Source organism: Pseudopipra pipra, chromosome Z, assembly GCF_036250125.1.
Source record: "Pseudopipra pipra isolate bDixPip1 chromosome Z, bDixPip1.hap1, whole genome shotgun sequence".
In the NCBI taxonomy this organism is placed as follows: Eukaryota; Metazoa; Chordata; class Aves; order Passeriformes; family Pipridae; genus Pseudopipra; species Pseudopipra pipra.
The window spans coordinates 72,164,549-72,191,887 of record NC_087581.1 but is presented as its reverse complement, the minus strand read 5'-3'; the positions used below and the strand labels follow the sequence as shown (position 1 = coordinate 72,191,887).

At 38.6% G+C, this 27,339-nt stretch overlaps 1 protein-coding gene across 4 annotated transcripts in view; it reads left to right on the top strand.

Annotated features, from left to right (window-relative positions):
* Positions 1 to 27,067, top strand: part of SPIN1 (spindlin 1) — a 44,704-nt gene extending 17,637 nt beyond the window's left edge. For all 4 annotated transcript variants that reach the window (XM_064641750.1, XM_064641748.1, XM_064641749.1 and 1 more), the window contains exons 2-6: positions 8,984 to 9,209; positions 15,344 to 15,392; positions 20,544 to 20,797; positions 21,796 to 22,029; positions 23,808 to 27,067. In XM_064641750.1, the coding sequence (XP_064497820.1) occupies positions 9,158 to 9,209; positions 15,344 to 15,392; positions 20,544 to 20,797; positions 21,796 to 22,029; positions 23,808 to 24,007 (789 nt within the window). In that variant the 5' untranslated portion in view covers positions 8,984 to 9,157 and the 3' untranslated portion in view covers positions 24,008 to 27,067. The remainder of the gene's footprint in view (positions 1 to 8,983; positions 9,210 to 15,343; positions 15,393 to 20,543; positions 20,798 to 21,795; positions 22,030 to 23,807) is intronic.
* Positions 27,068 to 27,339: the final 272 nt, after the last annotated feature.

Below are 27,339 nucleotides of genomic sequence, written 5' to 3'. Positions count from 1 at the left end.
GCATGCTGGGCGGCCTGGGGAGACCCCTGCTCTCCACCGGCCCACAAGCCCAATAGAGACAAACAGTAACTTTTATACTGTTTCAACTCCCCTCCCATAGTCACTTGTTAGCTCTTGATTGGGCTTGGGTTTGCGGGCTTCGTTCTGGTTGGTTCTGTTATAGGCCCATTTTAATTGCCGGGGACTTTCCATTCAATAGTTTTAATTAGCCCAATGTCCTTGGAGCTGAGTATGGGAATGGTATCCAGATGATCCAGATGTTCTCCTTGGCTCTTCTTTATCATCTCCATCCTTGACCCTCTGATCCTCGTTCTCTTCTTCTTTTCTAATGAGTACACTTAAACAATATTTTTAGAAAAACAGAATATAGTATACGTGCTCAGTAAAGCAAAATACTTTATCTTTGCCAACTAGGGAACTGCCAGTTGCAGGATAGTCAACTTACAATAGTAACACAGCAGTTAACAATTCTGCAGCTTACAGCTCCCCAGTCCCAACAAAGCATTAGCTATAATATACGGAAAGTACAATATATAGATTTTGACGAGCAAATTATTTTATCATTACTTACTTATTACAAAGGCAACAACAGCAGTGGAGCAAGTGCTTCATGAAATAGAAGTTGAGATTCCACCTGAGAAATACCAAGTCCAAGCTGTTAAACAGCTTGAGCCCCTAAGGGATAACCTGTCCACACCAATTGCTCTGAGACTTGTATTGTTTTATTTTTCCAGAAATGATACCAGGAATGCTGCCAGCACACCCCCACTGGAGATCATGAGTCACCCACTAGGGACGACTCCTCTCAGAATTACAACACTGTGGTCCCCTCAGTCCTTCTGGAAAGCAGATTAACCAGTTTGAGTGGGGGACTGGACAGTGAATTTATATGAGAAAGCTCACAGAAAACAGCCAAGGAGATACCATAATCACTTTTCCCCTAGGCCCCTTTAAGTTTTTAGTTACTTGTGTGATAGGCACAGGAATAGAATTAACACTCAGTGGGTTGTTCCTTCTTTTTAATAATTGGTCTGTAGTAGGCCGAATTTTCACTTTTTATAGGAACCTGCTAACAGATGAAATCGAGCTGTGTGGAGCCTATGGAAGTTTTAATTGCTACCATACTTGCCTGCAGTTTATTAATTCTAGTGATTCATTGGTGCTTTTATCATATTGCTTTTATCATAAGCAATTTATTGGGAGACAAAATATTAATAGGATTATATATGACAAATGGTTTTATGTATTGTTTGATTTTTGCTAAGCTTATTTTGTCTTTTTACTGGGAATAAAACAGTATGGGAAAAGCTTTTACTTTTATCTTACAGATGTTTTACTTTGTCTCAATAGTTGAAAGTTGGGGAATTCAACCAAATTTAGCCTGGGAGTTAGTACAAGGATTTGTGCATATTTGTAAGCATACAAATCAGGGAATATGTATAACTCTTCCCAGTTTTGCCTCAAAAGGGTTTAGATTTATGATGATTTGACTAAATTTTTAGGAGATATTGACAAGTGAACTAGATAATCTTGACAAAACAAAATAACATGTTACATGGGAAATGGCTGAGTCCCCCTCTCTAGACCAGAGAGAGGGATAGCCATGGACCTCAAATGGGACATGGGTGGAATACTAGCTGTCATGTAACCCTAGAACCGTTTATGGAACCAAATGTTATCACTCATTAGACATAACGTTGCAAAATGCCACTTCTGCTCCCTGTGTGACAGTACCATGGTGGGCTTTTCCAGATCTCCGAGATTTGTATTCCCACTTGAAGATCTGATTGGGTTTCTGTTGGGTTTCCTACGTGTCCTAAGGGCTTCTATCTTTACTTCATTTATTTTATTTATGCTAATCAGTATGGTAACTACATACATTCTGTACTGCATGTGCATCTCAGTTGTGGGTGCAACAATTTTAAAGGAAGGTCATGACCAGTCATAAAGCGCAGTGTTTGTTTTTTGTCAGGATTAAATCACAATAGAGCTCTACTCTGTCCCCCAGAGCAATAGAGTATGGGCCCAGTGGAATAATGTGTTTGCATGAAAACCTGTTGTATGGGAACTTTTTTGTGTTTTGCATGAGAACTTTTTATGCATAGATGGCCTAGTTGAAGGAACATACCCTCAGTAATGGGACTAGATGTGCTTTCTGAGACCTTAACTTGCAGGTCCAACAAGTGTCGAAAAAGGCTTTACAAAATCAGTTGGCATTAGATACGTTGTTATTAAAGGAACAAGGGGTATGTGGAATGGTAAATCTCACTAAAACTGTGTTACCATTCACAATGCAGCAGCATCCATTGAAGAAGGCGGAGCCAACATGAAAGAAATCACTACTAATCACTCCAACCCCAAGATTGGCTTCCAGGAGTTATCCCCAACTCCTGGCTGATGTCAGTACTCTGATCCTTGGGACTCACAGGGTGGGAGCAGAGGCTAACGAGAATTGGGTTGATGAGTGTAATTGGATAGCTATTGTGGGCTGTATGATTACTTGTCTTATTGCTTCTGCTGCTTCTGTCTTGTCTTCTGCTATCCACTACATGCACATCACCCCTGTGGATAACCCGTGAACCAAGGAAAAGTCCACGGAGGACCATCTTTGAGCCACAGGGTGGTATAATAGTACTTGTCTGACAAAGATCACCCCAAGTTATGAGAGTATGCCTCTGTGGATACCTGGCACTTGGACTGAATAAGGGTGGTACTCCCAGAAGAATGATTTGGGGACCCCCACCACTAAGAAGCCCAGGGTAAAGAAGGACCAGTGGGATGCCACTGAATCCACAGGTGGTGACTGTCTTCTGCTTGATCAATCAATCTCTCTTCCCTCTGCCCCCCCTTTTCTATTTCTTTCTGTCTCTCTAGCTCTGATGGTTAAATAAAATCCGTATTGTTGACTTCAGCATATGGGCTCGTTTGCACCTTAATTCAGGCAGATCTTAAGACCAAGTGATGAAGTTCAGTTTTAAACTTCTACTTAATAAAAGCAGTTTTAAAATCATCACTTTTAATCGCTTGGAAATTACATTTTGCTGCTGCGTGAAGTATTGATGACACTCAAGATAATATCAAACCTCTGAGAACATTTATTGGGCTTTCTGTGTTAGGTGGCAGAGACCTGCAGTTCAGTTTCATAACTTCTGTGTGACAGTCTGTATGATAACTACTAATACTGCATAACAATTTCTTCTTAATGTCTTGTCATGATTCTCTCTGTAAGCAGTCCTCTGACTGTTTATGAAGTCTGCCAAAAAACAAATGTGGCTCACTTGTTAGCACTTTTAAACTTCTGATTATCCTATCCTTAATTGTTTATCCTTATCATATGATCTTAATTTTGCCCTAGAAGAGAAATCTCTTTATGAGAAGACTTTCTGTGCATGGATCCCACAGATTTGTGAACTTCAAGAGTATGATTTCCTTACCATAGCTGCACATTAAGGCTTCCTACACAGTGATTTCTTGAAGTACTTGGACAGATACTGGCAAGTTAATAATGAATTTTTTTACAGGATATGTTGAGACTCTCACCTGCATGCAGTGAACTGATACTTCCAGGTCTCTGATGGATCAGGCTTCAATTTCTGCTTTTGTTTGCTTAGATTTGTTGGACAATTTGTAATAAGACCTTTTTTTTTTTCTGCCCTGCAAAAAGAGCAAAAACTAGACTGGCACAAAAAAGAGCAAAAACTATACTGGGCTTTTATAACTTTGAAGGTAGAAAGCAGTTCTCTTATGATGTGTTCATACATACTTACTGTTTGGAGTCATGTGTTCACATATGCTGAAATTGTTATCCAGATGAAAAATTCTGCAAAGAAAGCAAGGAATTTCTAAGGAATTCCCAAATAGCAGACAAAACACTGGTACTGGGCAAACATATAAAGATCGTATAAAGATTGGTGTGAAGGAATAGAGAGGGGGAAGAAATAGTATGAAACTCATCGCTACAGTGCTGCTAATGTGGTCAACAGTTATGGCCAATAATCTGTAGCAGTTTTAATCTAGATTGGGGAAAAAAAATAAGCTGAATTATACATGAGACCTTTCTGTGCTTTCACAGTACAGATGTCCGGAGAGCTGTTTCTCAGATTGCCATTAGACTCTGCCAGGCCAGCAGCTGACCTGCTGTTTGAGTCATCTCTGGGCAGTTTTTGTCTGGGGCAGTTTACTGTTCGCTCTGCTTGCACTTGTGGCCCGCTGAGTAAAGTCTTTGGTCCGTGTGAGTGCAGTGCATGTCATGGGGTATCCTGTGGAACTCTGTTCATGGTAAGCCACTTGTGAAGACTGTCACTTCTTGAGGCCAGAATTCCACATCTGTGTTGGATGTGGAATTTGTACCATATCCTGAAGGCTAGCATAGAATATCAAGCCAGTCAGATGAGAATCATGTGACCTGAATTTGTAGTTGCCCAGAAAGTCTGAAATAATCCTTTGATTGCAGTAGGATTTAGATGCACTTTAGAAAGTGACAACTTGGTGTATTTCGAAAGAGTAGGCATTGGATTCTAGATGCCTAAACATTCCAAGAATGCTCTTTGGAGAGCCTTTGCCTCCTAAAGCTGAGCTTCCATAATCAGTTTTGGTAATGTGGCACCAGTTAGATCTATGGACTCTTATCTTGGGCTGGAATACATTTGGGAAGTCTCACATTTTACAGTTACTTTTTCACCTATGAATTTTATTAATTTTAAGTATGTAGCGCACATATATGTGAATAAGACAAATGCCCCGTATACTTCTTTACACAATGCTTAGAATTTTGAAATTGATCTCTCTCCCAGTCATCCAGGGCTTTTCAAAGAGCATCTGCTCCTGCCACCAAATTATGTCCCAGTGTGATACAGTGTGTTCTTCCTGTACTGTAGAGCAGTTGTCCTGCGTGGTAATGTTGAATGTAATTACTCTGTGTTTTGAGGGTTTTGTTTGGTGTTTCTCTGTAGAAAGTGAATGGTCCTATTTCCTTAGTTTTTTTGTTTTTCGTGATAGTGATGGATGAGTGCTCTAATGCAGACAAGAAGACACTTATTTTCTGTGCTTTGAATCTCCCACAATAATGGGGGATATTAAACAATGCCTGTGTATTTATGTAACCATAAGGGTAATGTAGGCGAGGCTGAAAAATATTTACATGCTTGGAAGAAGTAACATCTTTTTAACATTTGTACTGTAACAATTTTATTTTTTTTTAAATCAGAAATGGCTGCATTCTAACATGGGTGCTGAGAGTCCTGTGCTCTCCTAATCTCTTTACTGGTGTTTTTATTGCAATTTAAAAGTGTAGTGAGGGAGTTCTGAAAGTTAATCTCGCAAGGTAATACTCTGATCCTGGGAATGTGTTAATTAAGTCCCTGAAATTAAAGAAGATAAGCAAGTTTGTTTAAAATATTGTTTCATAATACTGACTCTAATGAAGTTTTTACTTCTGCCTTTACAAAGTGGCTCAATTATACAGCCAGAGTTTATTTCAAATTACAGCCACTGCAAATCTTAAATGCTAAATTGCATTAAGTGAGACAGGCTGCTTTAATGATATGGTATGAGGAAAACACAGTGGAAGTAAAGAACAAACTATAGTGTGGTCTCTTAACAGCTGCATTTGCTAATTCAAAAGGAAAAAAACAAGCCTGAATAGGAGACAGTGGAAATTACACTTCCAGGATTTCTCTCTGTTCTTTCCATTTATTTTGTGTGCGTGTGTGTGTGTGTAAGAACTTTAAAATTCAGTATTTGTGAGTTACCATTTACATGTGATCTTGTAAAACTGTACTAATGCTTGAAGTTAATGAAGATAAACTAAAAAAATAATTAATTAATCCATCTTTCACCTGGATCACTGTTTCTAACTCTATAATAGAGCAATGGTAAGGACATATGTTAAAAGACAGTTTAAGTAAAACTTGCTCAAACTGTTGCCTGAGACAGAAGACTTCTAAAAGTGTAGTGTCCTTTGTAAAGCTACCTGTCTTAATTCTGAACCTTAATTCTTCAAAATAATTCCTGTCATAGTTGTTACTGTACTACGGTGCCTTCTGGCACCACCTGGTGGGCTCCAGCGTTTTTACTTGGCTATCTAAAACATTCCTCCTTGTATGCAGCTCCCTGCTGAGAGCTTCCACTGCTCTGGCAGCAGGAACAGACCTGAGAAGGTGTGAGCCTGCCACTTTTGTCAGAGACTGTATAATCTGAATACAAGCGACAGGTGCTGTTACCATCCCTCTCCTTCCAGGTTTTTACCTGGAAAGCATTTCCTCAGCAAATTATTTCCCTCTGTGTTCACGATGGTAGAATTTAGGTGTACTGTTAGGAGTGAGGCACTTAAATTTGTGAGTTTGGCGTCAGTAGCACTAATTATCACTGCTTTTGTACTACTAACATCCCTCTTCAGTGGATGGTCATGAAACTTTCATGAGGGCGCGGTAAACAGCATCCTACTGTGTGTTGCGGTGAAATGCATGCAATCTTGTGGAAATACAGGCATGAATGATAAGTAAAAGTTTAGCTAGGGAATTATTTTAGGTGGTTACACTCTTTTCATGGAGTTAAAAGCCCATGTAAACATTTTAATGTTTCCAAACAACTAAGTTTGTAGAGGTTCATAGTGAAAACTGCAGCCTGTGCATGTGGGATTTTCCTTCATTTCCCTTTATGCTGCAAAAATTATTTTTTTATGTGGCTACATTTTTTCTCTCTTAATATCCTGTCTTCTTGCCTAGTCTGATAGTATGATTGTACTATTTTCATTAAAACTCGTATGGTTGACAATTTGCAGGGCTAACACTTGATATTCTCTGAAATACTCCACAATAATTAGAGCACTATCAGACAAAGTAGTCATCTAATTTCCACATGGGTTTTTTTTAAAAGTATGCTGTGATGTAGAAAAGTTTGTAAAAAAACGAACAACACACCTGGGCTGGTGAGTAGCAGCTCACAAGTCAAAACAATTTGTCTTTTAAGTGAAAGCTGCAGCTGCCCCGATGGTGACCTGTGCTGTTGGGTATTGAGGAAATGGGTATCTGTCCTTAAACAACATAAATTTTGTTTTCAGAAAATCAGTTTTTATGCCTTCTTAGTAATATCTTCAGAACAGTCAATGTGCAATTGCAATGTAAATTTAATTCAGAATGCTAGTGTTAAGCTTAAGTTTCATCCTCAGTAAGGTTTTGAATTAGTTAGTAGCTTAGTTTCTAGAAAATCAGCTTGAATGGCCGAATTACGTTTTGACTTCAGTAGCCTTATGTTCATCCACAGGTTCAGAGAGCAAAGTGAAGCACTTAGTGTTAAGTGCTAGCATATGAATTGTGACTTTTAAAGGATTAGGAATAAATTTTCCGGTTTAGAGGTATGATGTCAAACTTGTGGCATAGTAATGATTGGGGACATTCCATTAAAAAAAACAACTGAAATGATAGAAGACCTTATCCTTTGAGGTGTTACAATTATCTTTCTAAACATAGCTATCTAATCAGTGCAGTCAAAATACTTTTATATTTTTGCCATGAATTGGAAATAATGTGAGGGGGAATTATATAATACAGGTGTTAAAAATATTTACAGCTTCCTTGAATAATAGAGTAAAAGGGTATGTTATTTCCTAAATCTGAAGAATTTTTGTGTTTTGCGTATTTGTGGACGTGGTGATGATTTGGTTTATGTTTGGGGGGGGTGCTTTTTGGTTTTGTGGGGTGTTTTTAGAGCAGGATATATAATACAATATATAATACAAGATTGCAGTTGTTTCTCAACTACCAGCTCTTCTGGAGGAAAAAAGTGGATCTCTGTTATGTTTGTTTACCTGTGAGACTGAATATGGTAGTGTATCATGGCAGTGCTCTGAATTCAGGGTTTGGCTTTTCATAATCTGTGATGTTTCTGTACTGAAATGTTTTAATCCATAGGAAAATATTTTTGAGTTTAGTAGCAAAACCAATCCCTATGCTGTTTCCAGGAAAGTAGTTAAGCAGGCTAATTGCTTCCTATTACATCTTCAAGTGCTTCTAAGAAGTTGGGTATTATTGCCCTGCTATCCTTTAGCATTGTTGTGTACACACCGGTAGATTTCAGGAAGAGATGAAATCTGGAAAGAGTAGCAAGTTCCTGCAAATAATTTTTTGATTTCACCGGTTCTTATGAATTGCTGCTGTTAATATCTTTAGTTAGCTCTTTCTAAAAACTGCAGTTTGCTGAGTGTTTGTCTCCCTATTGCTGTTTCTTCCTAGAGGTATTTCTCTATTGTTCCTAGAAGTTAACGGGTGCGATTCTTGAAGGAATTGTCAAGTGTTAGATGTAAATGCATTTTTCTGCTTAACAGCTTTACCATACCTCAAGGCATGTCCCTGCTGTGTTCCCTTATGCAGTAAGGCACAAGCTTAAGGTACACTTTTTCCCTCAGTTGGATCGCTAGTTAGGGGAATTCTTCTGGTTTTAACCCTTGTATGAAAATTGACAACAGCTTCCAAAACTGAAATAGAAGATGGAAGACCTGTACTGATTCACAGATAAGAGAGAACATGATTGCAACAGTGATATCTCTTAAGGAAATGATCTGATCTCACTTGTTGTGGGCAACACTGAAGTAGTGAATTATTCTGCATAAATTTCCAGAAACGTTACTCTTAAATAAGTTAAACTGTAATTATTCAAAAAAAATTTTTTTTCAGGTGCTGACAAATTTCTGGCAATAAATCCTGGAAGGGACTTTTAAAAAGTTGTCCTCACCTCCCTCATCTAGAGGAATGTGATGACTAAATAAACGCTCCAGAAATTTGATGAGTTTAGTTGTAGAGAGTTGCCAAAAACTTCATCAGATCTATGAACAATCAACTTACTTGACAGACTGGTGGCTTGAGCAGTCATTGCAGTGGAACATCCTGTTGAGTGTGAAAACAAGCATTAAAGTGAGACTTGGTTAAAAGAATATATTTTTTTTCAAATTAAACTTCTAAAATACTTCACCTGTTTTGTTTTTCAGAGTACTGTAATTGAAAGTGCATCCTTCTACATTTGAAGAAGTATAATTTCGTGATTGAATGGTGGATTAATAAGTAGTCTAATTCTCTAAGAGTGAGAAGATATCCTGGGAGTTGGGAAGAACTGGATTTTCACCCTAGTCCAGCAGCTTTGCTGCTCACTTAAACACAGATGAATGAAGACCCCATTTGGAAAATCACCAGGTCAGCGGTCCAGAGCTGATGCAGGTGAGGTATTTTTTCTGGGTAGTTTTTATTGGTTTTAACGGATAACAGTGATCTTAGTTTATTGACCTTTAAAATATGTTAATGATTTTATGCAGATGTTATTATTCTTGTTTTTCAAGAACAATGACTTTGGTTCTAGAAGCTGATAAATTGAAAAGACGTACAAAAATTTAATTTAGCAGTATAGACACAACCTTCATTTTGTGTTGCATCAAAAGCTACGATCAGTGACCTGGAGGGTCATGTCAGTCCCCTGTAGGGAAACATGATGCAGCATATTTGTTGTCACCAACCATTGTAAAGTGAAGCTTTTATAAAATTGTCAAGAAACCAACCAACTGCCATATCTAACTGAGAAAGGTCATTTAGCTTTTAAAATACCCAAGCCATAGTCCGTTCTGGTGCTCTCAAATACTCATCCATTGGGAATTGGAGCAACTGATAATGGAAGATTTCTCTCTAACCCTTTGGGAACTTTCAGACCTATATTTTACCTGTGACTGGCTTACAATTTACTGTCGCTCATTTGAAACATTTACTGATTCCAGAGGTAACTACAGTAGCTTCAAAGGAGAGACCCAAGACAAAGTCTTGGACACTTGTTTTCTGTGAGTTTTCATTCCTTCAACTGCTGAGTCCTTTTGACACTGTCAGAATGCCTGTGGGAGTAGAGTTGTATCTCTAAGAGAACAGAAGAGAGAACAGGCTTGGGACTTGGTCCTTAAGCTCATCTTGTTGACTTCTGAGCATTAATGCGGCACTGTGCCCAACTTCAGAGAACTGGCATTAGGTTTTTCAGGAAAATGTTAGAAGAATTTTCTCTGACCACTCCAGTGTGACATGTAATGAACAACAAAACCTGCAACACATGAAACTTGTGTAGAGGGTGATTATATGGCTGGATTTCTTTTTTCCTAAAAACCAAAACATTAAGCTAGGATGTTTTACTTAAATTTAAGAAAAAAATTACTTCCTATTTGGTTCTTTTTGCTCTTTAAACAAAATAAATTCAAAACAAAAAAAGATGTACGTATTTTAGGAGTCACTTTTTCAATTGTTTGTTCATTATAGTTTGTCCCGTAACTGGCACCATGCCAAGTTGCCATTGAAATTGACAAACAGATTTCTTGAGATGTCACTTTTGCTTTTTAATATGCCTCTGCAGAAGTTAAAATTTTTCTTTTATCTTTTTTACTCTTAAATGGGAAGTCCTTAACTTACATTGATTTGATTAGCATAGTATCACTGTCATTTAAATACAGCCCATAAATCATACACATTTGTTCCGTCTCTGCTCCTGGCATAGTTGTGGCCTAGGCTTGGGAATTTGTGGCTTTGGGTCACTGGCTGTTATGTTCTCAAGGAAGACGGCTGCTGACCTCCTTGCTGTTCGGGTTAGGGTTGATCATATTCTGTCTGCTGAGGCCAGGTAGCTTGTACTGGTACTCTGGAGCTCTGCCTGGGGATGGGCAAGGGCTGACCAAGAGGGTCGGGGTTAAAGGGAGGGAGGGACAGGTGACACATCAGTGGGTGCCTGCTGCAGGCCTCCCATCCAGGAGGATGGAGCAGATGAGAAGCTCTGTAGACAGATAGAGGCTGCCTCATGTGCACAAGCCCTGGCCCTCGTGGGGTACTTCAGTCACCCCAGTGTCTGTTGGAGGGACATCACAGCGTGGCATAAGCAGTCCAGAAGATTCTTGGAATGCGCTGATGATCATCTGATCCTCCAACTGATAGAGGAACCAATGAGGACAGGTGCTGTGCAGGACCTGGTTCTCACCAACAAGGAGGAACTGATGGGGAATGTGAAGCTCATGGGCAGCTTGGGCTTCAGTGATCGTGAAAGGGTGCTTTCAGCAAGGAAGGTGCACAGGAAGCTCACTGCTCTGGGTTCAGGATATCAGACTTGGGTCTCTTCAGGAATCTGCTTGGTAGAGTTATCATGGGCTAAAACCCTGGAGGGAGGAGGGGCACAAGAAAGGTGGTTAATTTTCAGGGACCAGCTCTTCCCAAGCTCAGGAGCAATGCATCCTGACAGGGATGAAGTCAGGCAAAAACACCAGAGGGTTGACCCAGAGGATGGGTTTAGATTAAGTATTAGGAAGAAATTCTTTACTGTACAGTGATGAGGCACTGGAACAAGTTGCCCAGAGAAGTTGTGGATGCCCCATCCCTGGAAGTATTGAAGGTCAGGCTGGATAGGGCTTTGAGCATCCTGGTCTAGTGTCCCTGTCCATGGAAGGCGGGGAGTGAGGTGATCTTTAAAAGGTACTTTTGACCACATCATTTTGTGTGGTGTTTAGAGAGGTAGAGATTTGATATATTCACTGGATGGCTGCGTGTAAACAGTTACAGTCAACAGCCCAATATCTAACTGGAAACCAGTAATGAGTAGTGTCCATCAAGGGTCTGTCCTGGGCCCAGTAGTATTTAGTATCTTCATGGATGATATAGACAGTGGGATTGAGTGTACCTGTCGCTATTGGAACAGACACGACACTGAAAGTTCACTAGAAAGATTTTATTGAAGAGAATAGGAATAGGAATGACTTTGCACTTTTACAACTCCTTTTATACATTTCTTAGGGCTATGCGATCTCTACTTATAGGTTAATTTCAAACACAGCAACATAATCTTACAGCTGATAGGTTAACTCTTTCAGTCTTACTTTCCCACTCTTTCTCAGCACATCTGTTCTTTTATCTTGTACGTTTATGTCTTACTCAGTCCCTTTATCTACAACAAGTTCTTGTTTCTCACAGGCAGCTTTCCTCCTGGTACTTTTCCATTTTTCCAGGGTACATCAATATGTTGTCAGGGTTAATGCCTTCATTGTCAAGCACGTCCTCATTCCATGTAAGGCCCTCAGTCCAGCCGAGGTTCCCCACATGCACCCTCAGTAAGTTTGCAGATTACAACAGGGGAGGTGCAGTTGATTCCCCAGAGGGAAATGTTTGGGCCTCAAAATCCACGCAGACCACATGACAATTAAATGCCTAATTCTTAATGGAGTTTATATTCACTTTCTGTTACAAAAAATATGTTTCTCTGCTCTTATATTGTAAAATAATAGAATAGTTTGAGATTGAATGGACATTTTGAAGGTAACCTAGCCTGACTCTCCTGCAGTTAGCAGGGTCATCTTCAGCCAGATCAGGTTACTCAGAGGCCCATCTGACCTGGACTTGAACACTTGAACACATCCAGCTCCTCTGGGCAACCTGTGTCAGTGTTTTACCACACTCATTGTAAAAAAACTTCTTTCTTGTATCTAATCTAAGTCGACCCTCTTGCAGTTTAAAACTGTCACAACAGGTCCTGCTGGAAAGTCTATCCCTGTTTTTCTTATAGTCCCCCTTCTTGTACTCAAGGCTGTAATAAAATTTCCTTTAATAAAACCTTCTCTTCTTCAGGCTGAACAATCCTGGCTCTCTCAGCCTCTCCTTTCATGAGAGGTGCTCCAGCCCTCCATTTGTCTTTGTGGCCCTCCTCTGGACTCATTCCAACAAGTCTGTGCCTGTTCTGTGCTGAGCACCCCAGAGCTGGATGCAGTGTTCCAGGTGGGGTCTAACAAGAGCAAAGCAGAGGGGCAGAATCCCCTCCTCGCCCCACTGGCCACGCTGCTTTGGATGCAGCCCAGGACACAACTGGCTTTCTGGGCTGGGAGTGCACATTGCTGGGTCATGTCCAGCCTCTCACCCACCAGCATCCCCGAGTCCTTCTCGGCAGGGCTGCTCTCAATCCCTTTATCCCCCAGCCGATATTGATACCAGGGTTACCCCTATGGAGATACGGCACCTTGCACTTGCCTTTGTTGAACCTCATGAGGTTCCCATGGGCCCACTGCTCAGGGTTGTCCAGGTCCCTCTGGATGGCATCTCGTCCTTCAAGTGTGTCAGCCACACCACTCAGCTTGATGTCATCTGCATATAAGTGACTGAAGCATAAATCTTTTGTCTTTTGTCAGATGCATCAAAGTTTGAGTCTTCCCTGCTTACTACAAAGAAGACTCAAACTAATCCATTTACTTTGGTTTTTCTTGACTATTAATTTGTTTGTGATTTTATGTTCAGGGTAATTTCATTGTAGAGACCATTGTAATTGCTGTCTAAAATAAGAAATTTCATGCAGTGTCCTGTGTAGTTCTAGTAGTGTTCATGCAGGCATCTTCCTCCTCCCTTCTCAAAGGTTATGTACAGCTCCAAATGTGGATGTCATTGAGCTTTGGCCCAACAAGTAGCTCATAGATTTTTTGCAGATTTCTAGTAATAATAGAAAAACTAATGTTAAAGGAATTCTTCTGGACCAAGAAAGATTCTGCAGGCAGATAATTCTGCTTTTGGTCTTCTTATTAGAATATACTAAACATAAGGATTCTGTGCTGTTCCATCCCCTTATCTGGAGCTGCTGTAGAGGACAGAAGCTCTTCTTCCAATTTTTCCAACTTTCTAGCCAAGCAATTCAGTGGTATAACCTGAGGTGTCTTTAAAAGGAGTTTACACACCTCCTCGAGACTTTACTGAATTCAGACAGTGCAGAATAGGAGGTTGAATTGTAGCAAATAGGCATTTGATCGGTATGAGGGTGAGTTTTACATTGCATCTTCAAATATTTGCTCTTGATATTTATATTAAACATCAAAATACCACAGCTTCATGTATTAAACTGGAAGCTATCTTGAGGCAGCCTGACTTGAGATGATGAGTAGTGCTTAGTTGTCTTTGTTGGCTTTGGTTTAGTGCTCACTACATCAATGAAAAAGTTGAATCTATCAAAAATATGAGGTTCCCAAGGGAAGAAGTGAGCAAACAAGGCAAATTCCCCTTCCCAGAGGTCTGCATAGCTTCTGCTGTGTATTTGTTGCAGATGCTGTAGTAAAATCTTCTTTCCGTGTCGGTCTAGTGTTCCTGTTCTTCACTTTGGAAGAGAAATGCTTTTTACCTCCCTGGTTATGCACAGGTGTCAAGAGTCCTTGAGCAGAGGACAGAAAGCAAGTTGTTGTGCTGAACCATTCTGTTATTTTGTGGTGTTTTTAATAACTTGAGCTAGTTTAGCCAATATCTTACTTTTCTCTCATTAGCCAGTAATGTAAAACATAACATGCCTGTGCTCGCATTCTGGTGTTGCAGTGTCTCTGTTTCATAAGAACAGTTCTCTTTTTCTAACAGTTTTTTTAAATAAAACATCACCATATTTTTATCGAAACATGTTTTATTATATTGTGTATTAGTAGAATGCAGCCACCTCATATACAGAAGAGGGGGAAAGTTTTTTCTAGAGTTCGTAGTAAAGTCCAAAATTTTGTGGGTTTCTAATCAAACTTTCTACAATACTTTTTTTGTTTTCCAACTAAGTTCTTACAAACACGCAGTTTAATTATTTGGTCTTGTAACAGTCAAAAGTTGCAAGTAGAATCCTTACTGCAGTAATTGGCAGCTGTAGCGGGCTTCTGTGGCTGGATTTTGGTAGTGGGGGGCTAGAGGAGTGGCTTCTTTTATAAGCTGCCAGAGGCTTCCCCTGTCCCGTGGAGCCAATGCCAGCCAGCTCCAGGACAGACTTCTGCCTCTGGCCAAGGCCGAGCCAGTCAGGAGCAACAGTAACACCTGTGGGATAACATGTTTGACACAGAAGATCCTGGCACAGAAAGAATTCCAGCCAGAGAAGGGTGGAGTGAGAACATGGGAACAACAATGTAGGCACCAAGGTCAATGCAGAAGGAGGGGCAGGAGGTGCTCCAGGAGCCAGAGCTGAGGTTCCACTGCAGCCCAGGGTGCAGAGCAGGGAGGGGCAGCTCAGGTTCCCCTGCTGTGCCCCTGCAGCCCATGGAGGAGCCCATGCTGGAGCAGGTCGATGCAGGAACCTTTAGTTGTATTTTCTCTCCCCTGTCCAGCTCAGGAGAGGAGGGATAGTGCAGCTTTGGTGGGCACCTGCCATCCAGCCAGGGTCAACCCACCACAGCTTCCTGAACATGTTGCCCATGTTTGTCTCTGCAGAGCCTTCTCCCATGGTAGCAGGTCACTGAGCAATCATAACATGAAGTGTTCGTATTCTTTACATTTTGACATGCAAAACAAAGACTTTTATGTAAGTTTTAAAATTATTTTTCAGTAATTCCAACATCTTTTATATGTAGGTCATGCAGGAGTGTCTGCCAGCATGATGAAGAAGAGGACTTCCCACAAGTAAGTTGTTATATTTTTGCTAAAGTATAGCTCTCAGTAACTGCAAGTATGTTCTAGAAATATATCTGTATTGTTCCACTCACTTTGTTCTTGAAAATCATGTGGAATAATATTCAGTCTATATATGTGTGTAGAGTCAGACTTTTAATTCTTTCAGGAGGGTGGTAGGAAAGAAAGCCCCACAGATAAAGACTTAAAACATTGTTTTGACTGTTAATGTGGTATTTGTCTTTAATACAATTTTGCAATTCTTTCTGGAATCCATAAAGAAGGATATGCAAGCCCCAAATCATCCATGTGTACTGTAGGATGTCTTTTCTCTGGCACAGAGTTCATGCATTGTCACCAGGTCAATAGAAACTGCAAATCATGCTTATTGATAACCCAGTCTCGATGTAATCTTAGACAAATCTAATCAAGTATGCACTATAACTGTAGTTTTGGAAAAGCTTTTTCTTTTTTTTTTTTTAAATAAAGAATATACTGAAATACTTCTGTAAGGAGGCTGCTATCTGTGTGGGAAGGAAGGATACCTGCTTGTGCTACACTTTCATGGCATGTATTTTTCCATCTACAACATTTTTAAATAGTAGCAGCTGAACATTGGTGAGTAGTTGTGTGAAAATAGAGGTAATCTTCTGGCTATAATTGGTCTTAGATGTCATATCTGGCTGTATATCTGGTGGAAGAAATCTAAGCTGGGTAAGTGTGAAACTTACTAAAATGTTACTAGCTGCATTTTAAGTATAAAGTCATATAGTGGTATATCAATCAAAAGCAATTTGTTCAGCAGGTGTATTTTCTATGATTAACATAGTTAATCACTGCTAAACAGTGTTAACTGTTTCCCAGAAACACCACCTGATGTAAAACTACTCTAATCCCTTCCACCAGCTCATCATTATCCATTCTTGTCTATCTTCATAGAAGGCAAAGAGAAACGTTTATTTGTCTAGGGACAGGTAGAGTTGGTTAAAATTTAATTTCTCTTGTTCTCTTTCAACCGCTCAGAGAAAGGAGTGTATGATGGGAAGACTATCAGAGGTGGGTTGCCTTTCGTACTTGAGGGTGGCTAGATTTGTCTTTACTGTTGTGTTAATATACACTTATTTAAACAAATAGGCTGTAAATTTCATAGCATAAAGGCTTTTGTGGGACATGAGAAGTTTTGATCCTAAGTGTTATAATTTTGAGGCATTTAACTTGAGCATCCAGCTAAGTTTTATGTTAATTTAGCTTAGTTCAATTGTTTATTATTTAGTAAAGGTTTTTTGTATGAAGCCAAGATGATTTATTGTGTGCTTCTCTCTGACTTGTCTGAGAATGAGGTAGAGTAGTAGAGAATTGTTTATATTTATAGTTTAACACAAATCAGTAGGTTATCAATGATGATGTAATACTATATGCTGAGACTACTCTGAGCCAATACAAAAGACCATGAGTTAGTAATGCACACTTTGTCACTGATTTAGTTATTAATTTAGTTGCTCTCATTTAAAGAAAAAGAGGAAGAAGCCTACTGGCCCTCAAAGGCCGTTGAGATTTTGAATCAGCTTCAGAAGGTTTGCAGCAGAGGAAGGAACAAGGCAAGACTCAGTAACTGAGGATGTGATAGAATGAGCAGTGTGGATGAGCCTTCTGAACTCTTCTTTCCTAAATGGTAGTGAACTGTTGAGCCTTTTGGAGATGGTTCCTGTGGGTATAGGGCAGTTCTTCCAAGTGCTCTGTCAGTGGGTAGTGGTGATCTCTGCTAATAATGAAGCTGACCTCACTGGCATCAGATCAGTCGGTAAACTCCAGGATCTCATCCTTTCCACCCTTGGTGAAAGAATACAAGAAATAGTACAACTATGAAAGTCCTTTCTTTATAGGCTCTCCAGATTTCATGTAGTTGGCAATTCAAAGACTTTGAGGTTCAGGTTATACCTGCTGCAATTTAACTACAAGTGAATTTAAACATTTTGAGATTTTGATCTTACTTTATGCTAAAGTAGTTCTTGGTTTCTGCAACATGTGGAGCTGAGATTCACAACTGAATGATGGCTTTTGAAGGGAGTACAGAAAGTACTTTAAAACTTCTGTCTTAACCTAATGTGGCTCATAGTCTGAATATTATGAAAAGTAGTTAATAACAGTCTCTCATCAGCATTCTGCTATTAATGATAGGCTTTAATAAGATCACAACTACATTAAGTTTTGGGTCCTATTTTTAATAACTTTTCTGCTTAGCATCATGAAAGACTTGAAAGTGTCCTGACCACTGCTGCTGTACTGCCTTTATAATGTCTTACAGTTTTCCTCCCAGTTTTTCACAGTTGTGCATTTTTGACATATCTGAGGGGTGTGGTTTTCTTTCACCCTTCTGGGTTTGTTTTTTTTTTTTCCTTGTGGTGTTTTTCTGAGGTGAGATGATCAGGAAAAAAAAAAACAAACCATCAATCGACCCTACGTGAATGACTTTATAGGTTATTGGGAATTTCCATTCTCCTTTTTAAAGCAGAACTCTCTGGTAATGGTTGATTTTTCTGCTGCCAGTCCTGTGCAGTTCTGCACAATGTTGGTTTCCCTGGTAGCAACTGCCAAATAAAAGTTTGTGTGAGGACCATATAAACACAGTTTTAAAACCTGGAGAGGTTTCTTTCAGGCTGTGCAATCTATAGTATCTGGCTCTGATAATGAAACTTTTCCATGTAACTAGGTTTTACTTAACAGCTTACAGCCTGCAAGATAAAGAAGAGGATCTGAAACTTTTGGGAATCAAAAGGCCGTTTACAATGAGGATGTGTCTGATGTGTCGAGCTGTTTCCAGGACTTGCTCATTTCTGTTTCTCCTGGCTCCATGTTTTCCATGTCTAAATGTTCTCTAGTCTTCAAGAGCAAATCTCTATGGAATTTTAAAGATAATGCTAATGAAAGAGAAGGGGAAAAATTGCATTGGATCTTCTGGATATAGCATTATAGAAAGTTATGAATATTTGTGTTACTTGATGTATCACAAAAATAACACACTACTAAGGAAAAGAACGTTGGTTACTTGTTTGTCTTACATGGAAGTACATTCTATATTATTTATTAATATTTAACAACTTATGCTTGCTTTCTTACCACATGTTCAGGATGCAAGAAGTAGGCTTTCCTTAGTAGTTTACTGGTTTGACTGCCTCATTTCTTACAGAATGAACTGCTGCAAAAGAGAGTGAGCAGCTGTTCAGTAATACAACATTCAAACAAAAATTTGAACTGCAGGTACACCTGGCGGGTACTTGACTTGTAATTAAATTTGTAATGCATTTTGCTTTATGAGGCATTTTATACATAGTTACCCATTTGAACTCAGTTAAGTTCTCTTTTTCCATAATTTTTTTTAGAATGGGTGTGAAACTTTTCGCCTTATTGTTCCAGCTCAAAGTGGATTATGCTTTGTAGGCAGAAAGTAAAATTGACTATGAAGTTGAATGAATAGTATTATGATCTTTTTCAAAGGTGAGATGATTAGCAGCATAAACTGCTTAAAGCAATGTCAGTTTTAACTTTTATCTTTAGTTGTTTTTATTCCCTTTAAAATGGAGCAGTGATTCATAAGAACTACGTGAATGAATTACATACAACACAAACTCAATTTTACTGTGCCAAGAACCAGCTCTCTGTTCTCATTTTGTAGAAATAAAATATTACTGACACTTACAATTAGAAATGCATATATATGTATGTAAACTTGAACAGAATTGGAATTTGAAAACGTGCTTTAGTTTTTGCATAAAATTAGAACCAGATTTGTGGGAGAGTCTCTCTTTACAGGAACTCCCACCTGTTCCAGTTGTCTGTGCTATCAAAGTTTGATCTTCGAAAAGCTCAAATGATCGCAAAAGTGAAATTTGACAAACCCCCGTGCTAAGATCTTCATGGTGAATTAACGCTGCTGAAGGAATTGTGTGTCTTGCTTTTTATAGTTATGATTATATCTTTAGCATTAAGCATTCCAATATCACATAGTGAGAGCATTATTCTGAAGGAGCGTTTCCAGGGTTTCAGTGGTATGGTTGTTGCCTTCTTTTTTTGGATCATGTAGAGAGTTCTGAGAGAGCATTCATTGTTCCTGGAGGTATTTTTCTCTGATCACGACTTCTAATCTAAGGAAGAGTGTTGTCTTCTGCAGCTGATACTCTTCTGGATGTTGCTTTTAGGCATGCTAGTTGTGTGCATAGATTACTGCCATTGAAAGGATGTGTGCTATGAGTCGTAGCCCAAAAATTGATTTTACAACTAGTTGACATTCAGGAGAATTTTGTATACTGTCATAATGTCCCTTAGTTTCTTCCATTTGGATTCAAAATTGCCAATTCGTGTTTTTAGTAACTGGATAGAACAAAACTTTTACAACAGTTTCAGTGATTTGAAACTGTCAAATAGCTTACATCATGATTGATCAGAACAGCAACTGCTATTCACCAGAGGGAATTTCCATGCCAATTCCGTGAAAATAGCAGAAGGATAAAAAAATATATTTAATTATTTTCCACAAAAGGAGTATCTCTTTTGTGGCCATTTCCATCACATGCAGTTTTTCATTTCCCATATTAAAAGGAGCAGTACAGAAGTTTGTTGCTACCATGTGTCTTTAAAAATACTCTGAGTCAAAAATATCTGTAAATGAAGGAGGCTAAATTTCCTTCAATTGAAAACAGGTTTGTTTTAGGGAAAAAACAACAGCTTGGAAGAATTTTAGTCAGCCACTGGTAATGTTTGCACTGACTTCTGCCTCCTGGGACAGGAGTTGTTTACTGTTCTACAGAGAGCAACAAGCTAGTAAAGTTGTAATACTGCCAGGTAACCTTGTGCTGTGAGACCTGATCAGGTGAGTTTTACTTTGGACATTCAGTGTAGCAAGGAGCAGAATAGTTCTTTTGGCTTAAGCAAACTAGTTTTAGAATTTGCTGTTAGGAAACTGACCGTTTGAAGCACATAAAAAATGTTTCACTACTTGTTAGTGTATTTTTCTTTTTTCTGATACAGTGGGCTATGCTTTATGCCCTAATTTGAATAAAGGTGCGCTAAGCTGTAAAATATATTGTGATGTAAAAGCAGACAACTGCTTTCTGAAGTAGAATTTGTATGTACTTGTTTAATATTAATGTTTGTATCTGTGCACAGAAAACATAGAAACAATGTGGGACCCAGCAAACCTATTTCTCAGCCACGAAGAAACATTGTAGGCTGCAGGATACAGCATGGATGGAAGGAAGGGAGTGGACCTGTAACGCAATGGAAGGGCACAGTTCTTGATCAAGTTCCTGTAAATCCCTCTCTCTATCTCATCAAGTATGATGGATTTGACTGTGTGTATGGACTAGAACTTCACAAAGATGAAAGAGTTTCAGCACTTGAAGTTCTTCCAGACAGAGTTGGTAAGCATTTTAGTTTTTTTCTCCTAAATTCATAGGCGTATAGGCTGACATTCATTATTAAATGTTCTCCACTAATGTCTGCAAACTTCCCCCAAGATAACACCTGAACGCTTGAAGGTTACTAGTCAATTTCATTTTTGTCTCATGACATGTAATCTAAAATGCTCTTAATTATTTTTGATTCCACGAAGTTTTGATGATACTAGTGAGTGCAATTACTGTTTTCAAGTAGTGTGCAGTGTATTCTGTAGGGTTTTTTTTTTGATTAACGTTGATGTTTCTGTTGCAATTTCAACTGTAAGACATCTTGGCTGTGGTGTGTATTCGTGTGTGTCTAACAGTAATAATGTCACATAAGTACATGAGGGAAACCTCAGGTACATCCCCCAAGTACTTTTAATAATGTGGGGAAGGCATTTTCTAAATGAAATAACTTGATTAATAATAATGCTTTTTGATGTTCAGAATTAGCACTGGATTGTTGAACGACAGTTTTTCAAACCACCAGGTTTGATATTTACTCAAGTAAATACTAGTTTATAAACAGAATAAGCTGTTCCTTCTTCTAAATGCAAAGCAATAGGTAGCAGTCTGTAGAGTGGAATTAGGAGGAACCAAACCTCAGAGTTCCGTTAATAACATCATAGAATTGTTCTGTGGTTGGCCTGTCTTTCTCTTCTCCCATCTGCCTCTCGCTGTGCAGTGTCTAGTTAAAATACAGAGAGTCTTTGCTGCTGTGGCCTCAGCTGATCTCCCTTTACCTTGCATTATGATTGTTTCATCATAGGGGAGCACAGTAATACATTGATATTTTAACTACATTCTGAAGTTTTGTAAGTCTTCAGTAGTAAACTCTCTGGAATGGACAGTGTTCGTTTTGTGTAGGAATTAACTAACTTCCCATCAGATGATTTATGTGTGAATAAGGGTAAAGATTATTTTTCACAAAGATACATATCTGTGCTTTTGAATGAACTTGTGAAATGCTGTCGTTTCAGCTTCATCTCGAATTAGTGATGCCCACCTGGCAGACACAATGATTGGTAAAGCTGTGGAACATATGTTTGAGACAGAGGATGGCTCAAAAGATGAATGGAGGGGGATGGTTTTGGCTCGAGCTCCTATTATGAACACGTGGTTTTATATTACCTACGAGAAAGATCCCGTCTTGTACATGTACCAACTCTTAGATGATTATAAAGAAGGTGACCTTCGCATTATGCCTGATTCAAGTAAGTAGGCCAGTTACTGTTTTATTCTGGCAGCTTTTTGTACTAAACATTTGTCCGTGTTTATTTATGGACAGGAGAGCTGACAAACAAACACCTTTTCTGTTGCTCCCTTCAATTTTATTCTTTTTAAGTATTACAACTTATTCTTTGTCTTAACTATTAAAAAGGACTTGAAATGTATTTTAAGTCTGCTTTGGTTTCTTCCACTTTTGGGGGTGAGGGCAGGGAAAGCTTATATGCTTTCTTACCATTTCAGTACTAATGGCTTTTAGTGTACTTTTCCCTCTGTGCTCTCCACAAGACTATTGACTGTTGATGCTTACCTGTTTTCTAAACAATTCTGAATATTTGCTTCCTTCCCTGAATGCGAATGCTTCCCAGATATTTTGACTTGTGTCCTTGAGTCAATGATTGGATGTTAGTATTTCAGAGTAGTATTTCTCAAATCAGATTTTAGAATACCTGGAAATAGTTCTGTAAATTTGTTGGAACTTGCCATAATACTATAACTAAAATATCTAGGGTACTGTCTCTTCTCAAATATAGGCTTTGCATATGTTAGGAGACCAAATTGTAGAACATTTCTTCTAAGCTTTTTTTTTTTTTTTTTAGTAAGGGAAAAATGTATCACTGGATCTGATACTAAAACTTTGTCTGCACTTCTAAGTGAAAGTATATGAGTTGAGCTTACATCTTTGCCAAGAAAGACTCTTCCCATAAAACTGATATTAAGAGGAAAATAACTGTGTGACAGTGGGACTGAAAAAAAAATGGAAGAGAAACTTCTCAAGTTTGTGGAAGAATTTTCAGTGTAAATACAAGGCAATCTATTCATCCCTTGGTGGGGGTTTTTTGTCTTTTGAGAATTCTTTCACAGCTCTCAGAAGTGAAAATAAAATGGGTGGAGTCTGTAAGGGATTCTTAATTCAAACTTGGAGCAAAATTATTAATTTTAAAGCTTATTTCCAGAATAAAAGCCACATCAGATTTGACAACTGCTTTAGGACGTTTCTCTCTGGAATACAAACCACAAGTTTGTCTAAATAGGGAACAATATAAGAGGAGCTGAGAAGGAAGGTGTGGTTAGCTTCTGATTCTCCATACAGTAATTTTTTTTACCTTATTTCATACTTTTTCTGTGATTTGCTTGTAGCCAGTCCCTTGTCAATTGGCCTGTTACAAATCACGCGTTCTGGTGTCCAGATTTACCATAGGGTTCATCTAAAATACAAGGATATTTCTGGTTAGGTTTTGCTACGGAGGAAAATAGGCTTTACCAACAGCATTGTTCAAACATGGAGTCTAAAGCCCCTTTTAGTAAGGAGTTTGCACCTACCACCATTTCAGAAGAGATGGTTTTGTTGCAGTGGCATGCATGGACTGAAAGTTTGAATAATATCTGTGGGAAGGGGGAGGTTTAGTTTGGCTACCTTTTTGCTAAGGAGGCCCAGTGTCTTTTCCTGCCAGTGGCTTAAATTCAGTTATCCACAGCCATTTTCTATGACTTGTGCATAAGTGTTCCTGTCAAAAGATTTACTTCTCTTACCAATCAAAGTGCTCTTTTTGTCTTCCTGCAGTATTGCTTGAGAATTTTTTCTGCAACTACTTTCTAGAAACATGGCAACTGTTAGGTGCTTGTCTTAACAAAATTAATTTTCTACGTAATCTATTTTCAACTTTTAATTGGTTTGTATGAGTTTTAAAGAAGACTATGCATTTGTCTTCTGTGTTGCAAATTTTATTAATGTCTACTAAAGCTTGCTGGATTTATGTTACAGATGATTCACCTCCTGCAGAACGGGAACCAGGTGAAGTTGTGGACAGCCTGGTAGGCAAACAAGTGGAATATGCCAAAGAAGATGGCTCAAAAAGGACTGGCATGGTCATTCATCAAGTTGAAGCCAAACCATCTGTCTATTTCATCAAGTTTGATGATGATTTCCATATTTATGTCTACGATTTGGTGAAGACATCCTAGACGTCATCATGAACTTTTGCCAAATTTGTGGAACTATTAAATGTAAAATTTGTAGACACAAAGACTTGACTGCTTTCCAGTTTAATGAAAGCTTAAATGTCCCTGCGAACCCACAATCTCTGCCAGCAAAAAACTGTTTTGTTCTGAGTAATACAAACATGACACATTTTGTGTAAAACAACTCCTTTTCTTGAAGGAAGTCAATATGTTTGGGCAGGAGGGAGTTAAAAGCAAAGAACAGCTGCAAATTCAAGCTGTGTAAAGTTGATCTAGTATTGTAATCATTAATCTAAATTTTTTCATAGATTTTTACTTTTTCTTCAGCCTTGCACTCACTTGTTCAACTACCACATGAAAGTGTAGTTTGATATTTGATACGCCTTCTTTTGTAACATTAAATTTAATTTCCTGGATACTGGCAGTCCTTGTTTTCAGGGTTGGGACAGAGGTGATTTTCCTGAAAGGTTTAAACAGTTTGTGCAGCATCAAGGAGTGCCTAACTCAAGTAACATCAATCTGCTGTGTTTCTACCCTTTATTTCAAATTTAGCTTTTTAAGAACTTGCAGTATGTGGAAATACTTGTGCATTTTTTACTAGTCACAGGGCAGTAGGATATCAAGTGTTTGAATTATGCACCTTTCAGTGAAAAGGCTTTAAACTGTAAAAATACATTTAATCTGTATAGCCAGTTAATTAGAAAATGCAGGTTAATGGCCCATATTTACAAGATGTAGGAACCAGTAAAATACATGCAACAAGGCTGCCTTCAATCCTAAATGTTGTACTTCTTTCTTTGTTATACACACTTCTTAGCAAAACCCAAGTGCTTGGTGCCACAACTTTAACAGTATATATGCTACTTCAGAAGACTTTAGACTACGCATTGGCATCAGTAGTCTCATTTAATATCAAAACCTAGCAACCTGAATGTTTGTGTGTGGACTTAGAAGCCTAACAGTAGTTAATATTTTACATGATAAGTACAATGTCACGCCAGGGGAGTGGGAGGGGGTGTCCTCTTGCATTGAAAATGTAACTTTGGAGAAGGAGAAGCATTTTTGTTGCCTTCTGCTCAGTCTGTTGCATTCCTTTGTGTTGGTTTGCTTTTTAATCATTTTGGTTCAAGAAGGCATCTTCCCAATTTGTTCTTTTTCTGGCTTTTCCACATAAGGAGTGTCCGGACAAATCTACAGTTTAAACCTGTTGTTGCCTTTTGTGGTGTACATTGTACTTGCTTTGAGGTATGCTGTTAACATGAGCTTCATTCTATGAACACTAGAGTTCTGCATGCCAGTGGTGTACTATCTAATGGAAGCTGTAGGCAGTCTCAGTGGTTCAGTCATCTGCATTAGATTGTGGATGTAAATAGCAGCCCACAACTGCAAAATCCTTTCACGGTTTTGATCTTGCAAGATAGTTGTAAATGAAACTTAGGGTTTCTTAAGTGTGGCAGCTTTTAAAAGTATCAGAAACGCAACAACGATCCAGTACAGCAACAAAATTGTCATGTTACATTGAGGCAGAGCTCCGCAGGTTTCAAAGAACTGCTTCACAGGAATACAGTACATGAAGACAGACAACACTGTTGGTGGAAGGAACAAATACTCTGATATCCAACCATATGCCATTAGTGGAAGGATGCAGGAGAAGTGCTGTTAATCAGAGGACAGAGGTCTGGATGACCTCTGTTGTGGGTATTCTTGATACTGAAGACTCAGTGGTTTAAGCCCCTTTCTGTCCATTTTTTTTGCCTGATTTCATATTTTAGCCTTAAGGCTTGTGCCTCATTATGCTGTTGAATGGTAATAAATACTCTCCGTATAAATATGATACCTTAATTCTTTGTCCATTGCTACTATATTGCAGTATGTCCAGTATTTCATCATGGGCAACCAAAGGCAGGCTATTGTCTTTCAGTGAATAGCTTCTTGATGCAGTCCTTATGCAGTAAGTACCTGAGTCGTAAACGTTTCTTGTGTTTGAACAAAGTGAGCAGATTTGCAACACAGTGTTTTCATCCTGCAGATCTGTTGTGTTTTCTATTGACTCTTAAGAGTCCTGCATGTAAATCTCAAAGCTGAGCCTGGCTCCATGAGCCCAAGTCGATATTTGTGGCACAGGAATGAGTGAGTGTATTGACTATACACGAGATACATGAATTACCTAGTACACTGAACTTTGGGCTTATATATCTGAGGAATATAAGGTTTGTTTTGAAATATCTGAGGTTTAGGTCTACTGGAACAGTTTTAGCATTAGGCTTGCATTTGTGGGTTTTCTGCAAGCCTCTTGAATACACCATGTATTCTGCCAATTAGAGTATAATCTACAAACTGTTAAATTTAATGGTTGTTTTTCAGTGTCCCCATTGTCTGTTGTGTGAATATTTTCTTTTCACCTTTTTTTCTTTTTTTTTCTTTTTTTTTTTTTTTTTTTTTTTTGATAGCTTAAACCACCTTTTTGAGGCTTGAGACTAATTCCACTCCCTGCCCATCTGCTTTGGGCTTTGTTTTAGGCTCATGTTTCAGATCTGCATGCAGTGCTTGCGTTACCCTGGTAACTAAATGTTGGTTCCTTGTTATAGGGGTTCAACATTACTTTCCAAAATCACATAGGGCTTGTGATGGCACAAGCCATGGATCTTTGTATAAAAGTTATTCATCTTTCACATTTACCTGCTGTAGTATTGTTGTATATTGTGTGTGTGCGTGTGTGTGATGTCAGGCTGCCATGTAAAACTTTCTAAAAAGGGAAAAAAACACAACTTAAATGCAGACCATCCTTTTTTGCATGCTTAGAGGGTTAGAACATTCAATGTAATGAACTAAAGTTGCATGTTAAAATGTTTAGGTTTTTGTTTTGTTCTGTTTTTATTTTGTGTTCAGTTTTTTGTGAATTTGCTTATTGTGTGGTTTAATGGTTGTTAGTAGGATTAAATGCACCGGTGAGACGAGCATAGTGCCAACGGAAGGTAATTTTCCAGTTGTATGTGTCATACAGCGTTTGAAGGGACCATGTATTCTGTTAAAGAAAAAATAAAATCTCACTTGAATAGCAAAGCATTACATTCTTCTTCTTTCTTTTGAGTGCCAAACCCTAAACTATGTTGGAGTAAACGTGGGGAAAACCCTTTTTGTTGCAATAGGTGGAAGCCTTCTCTAAATGGATTGTTTAAACATGGGGGCTTTTTATCTTCAGAGAGAAATAACTAGTTGCGTCAGGGAAATTAATTACAATAAAAACAGTTTCTGGTTCCTTGAAAATGCTGTGCATTTTGTATTTTACATCATTAGTGCAGTTAGGATGGTTCTTGGTATGTGTATAGTTCAAA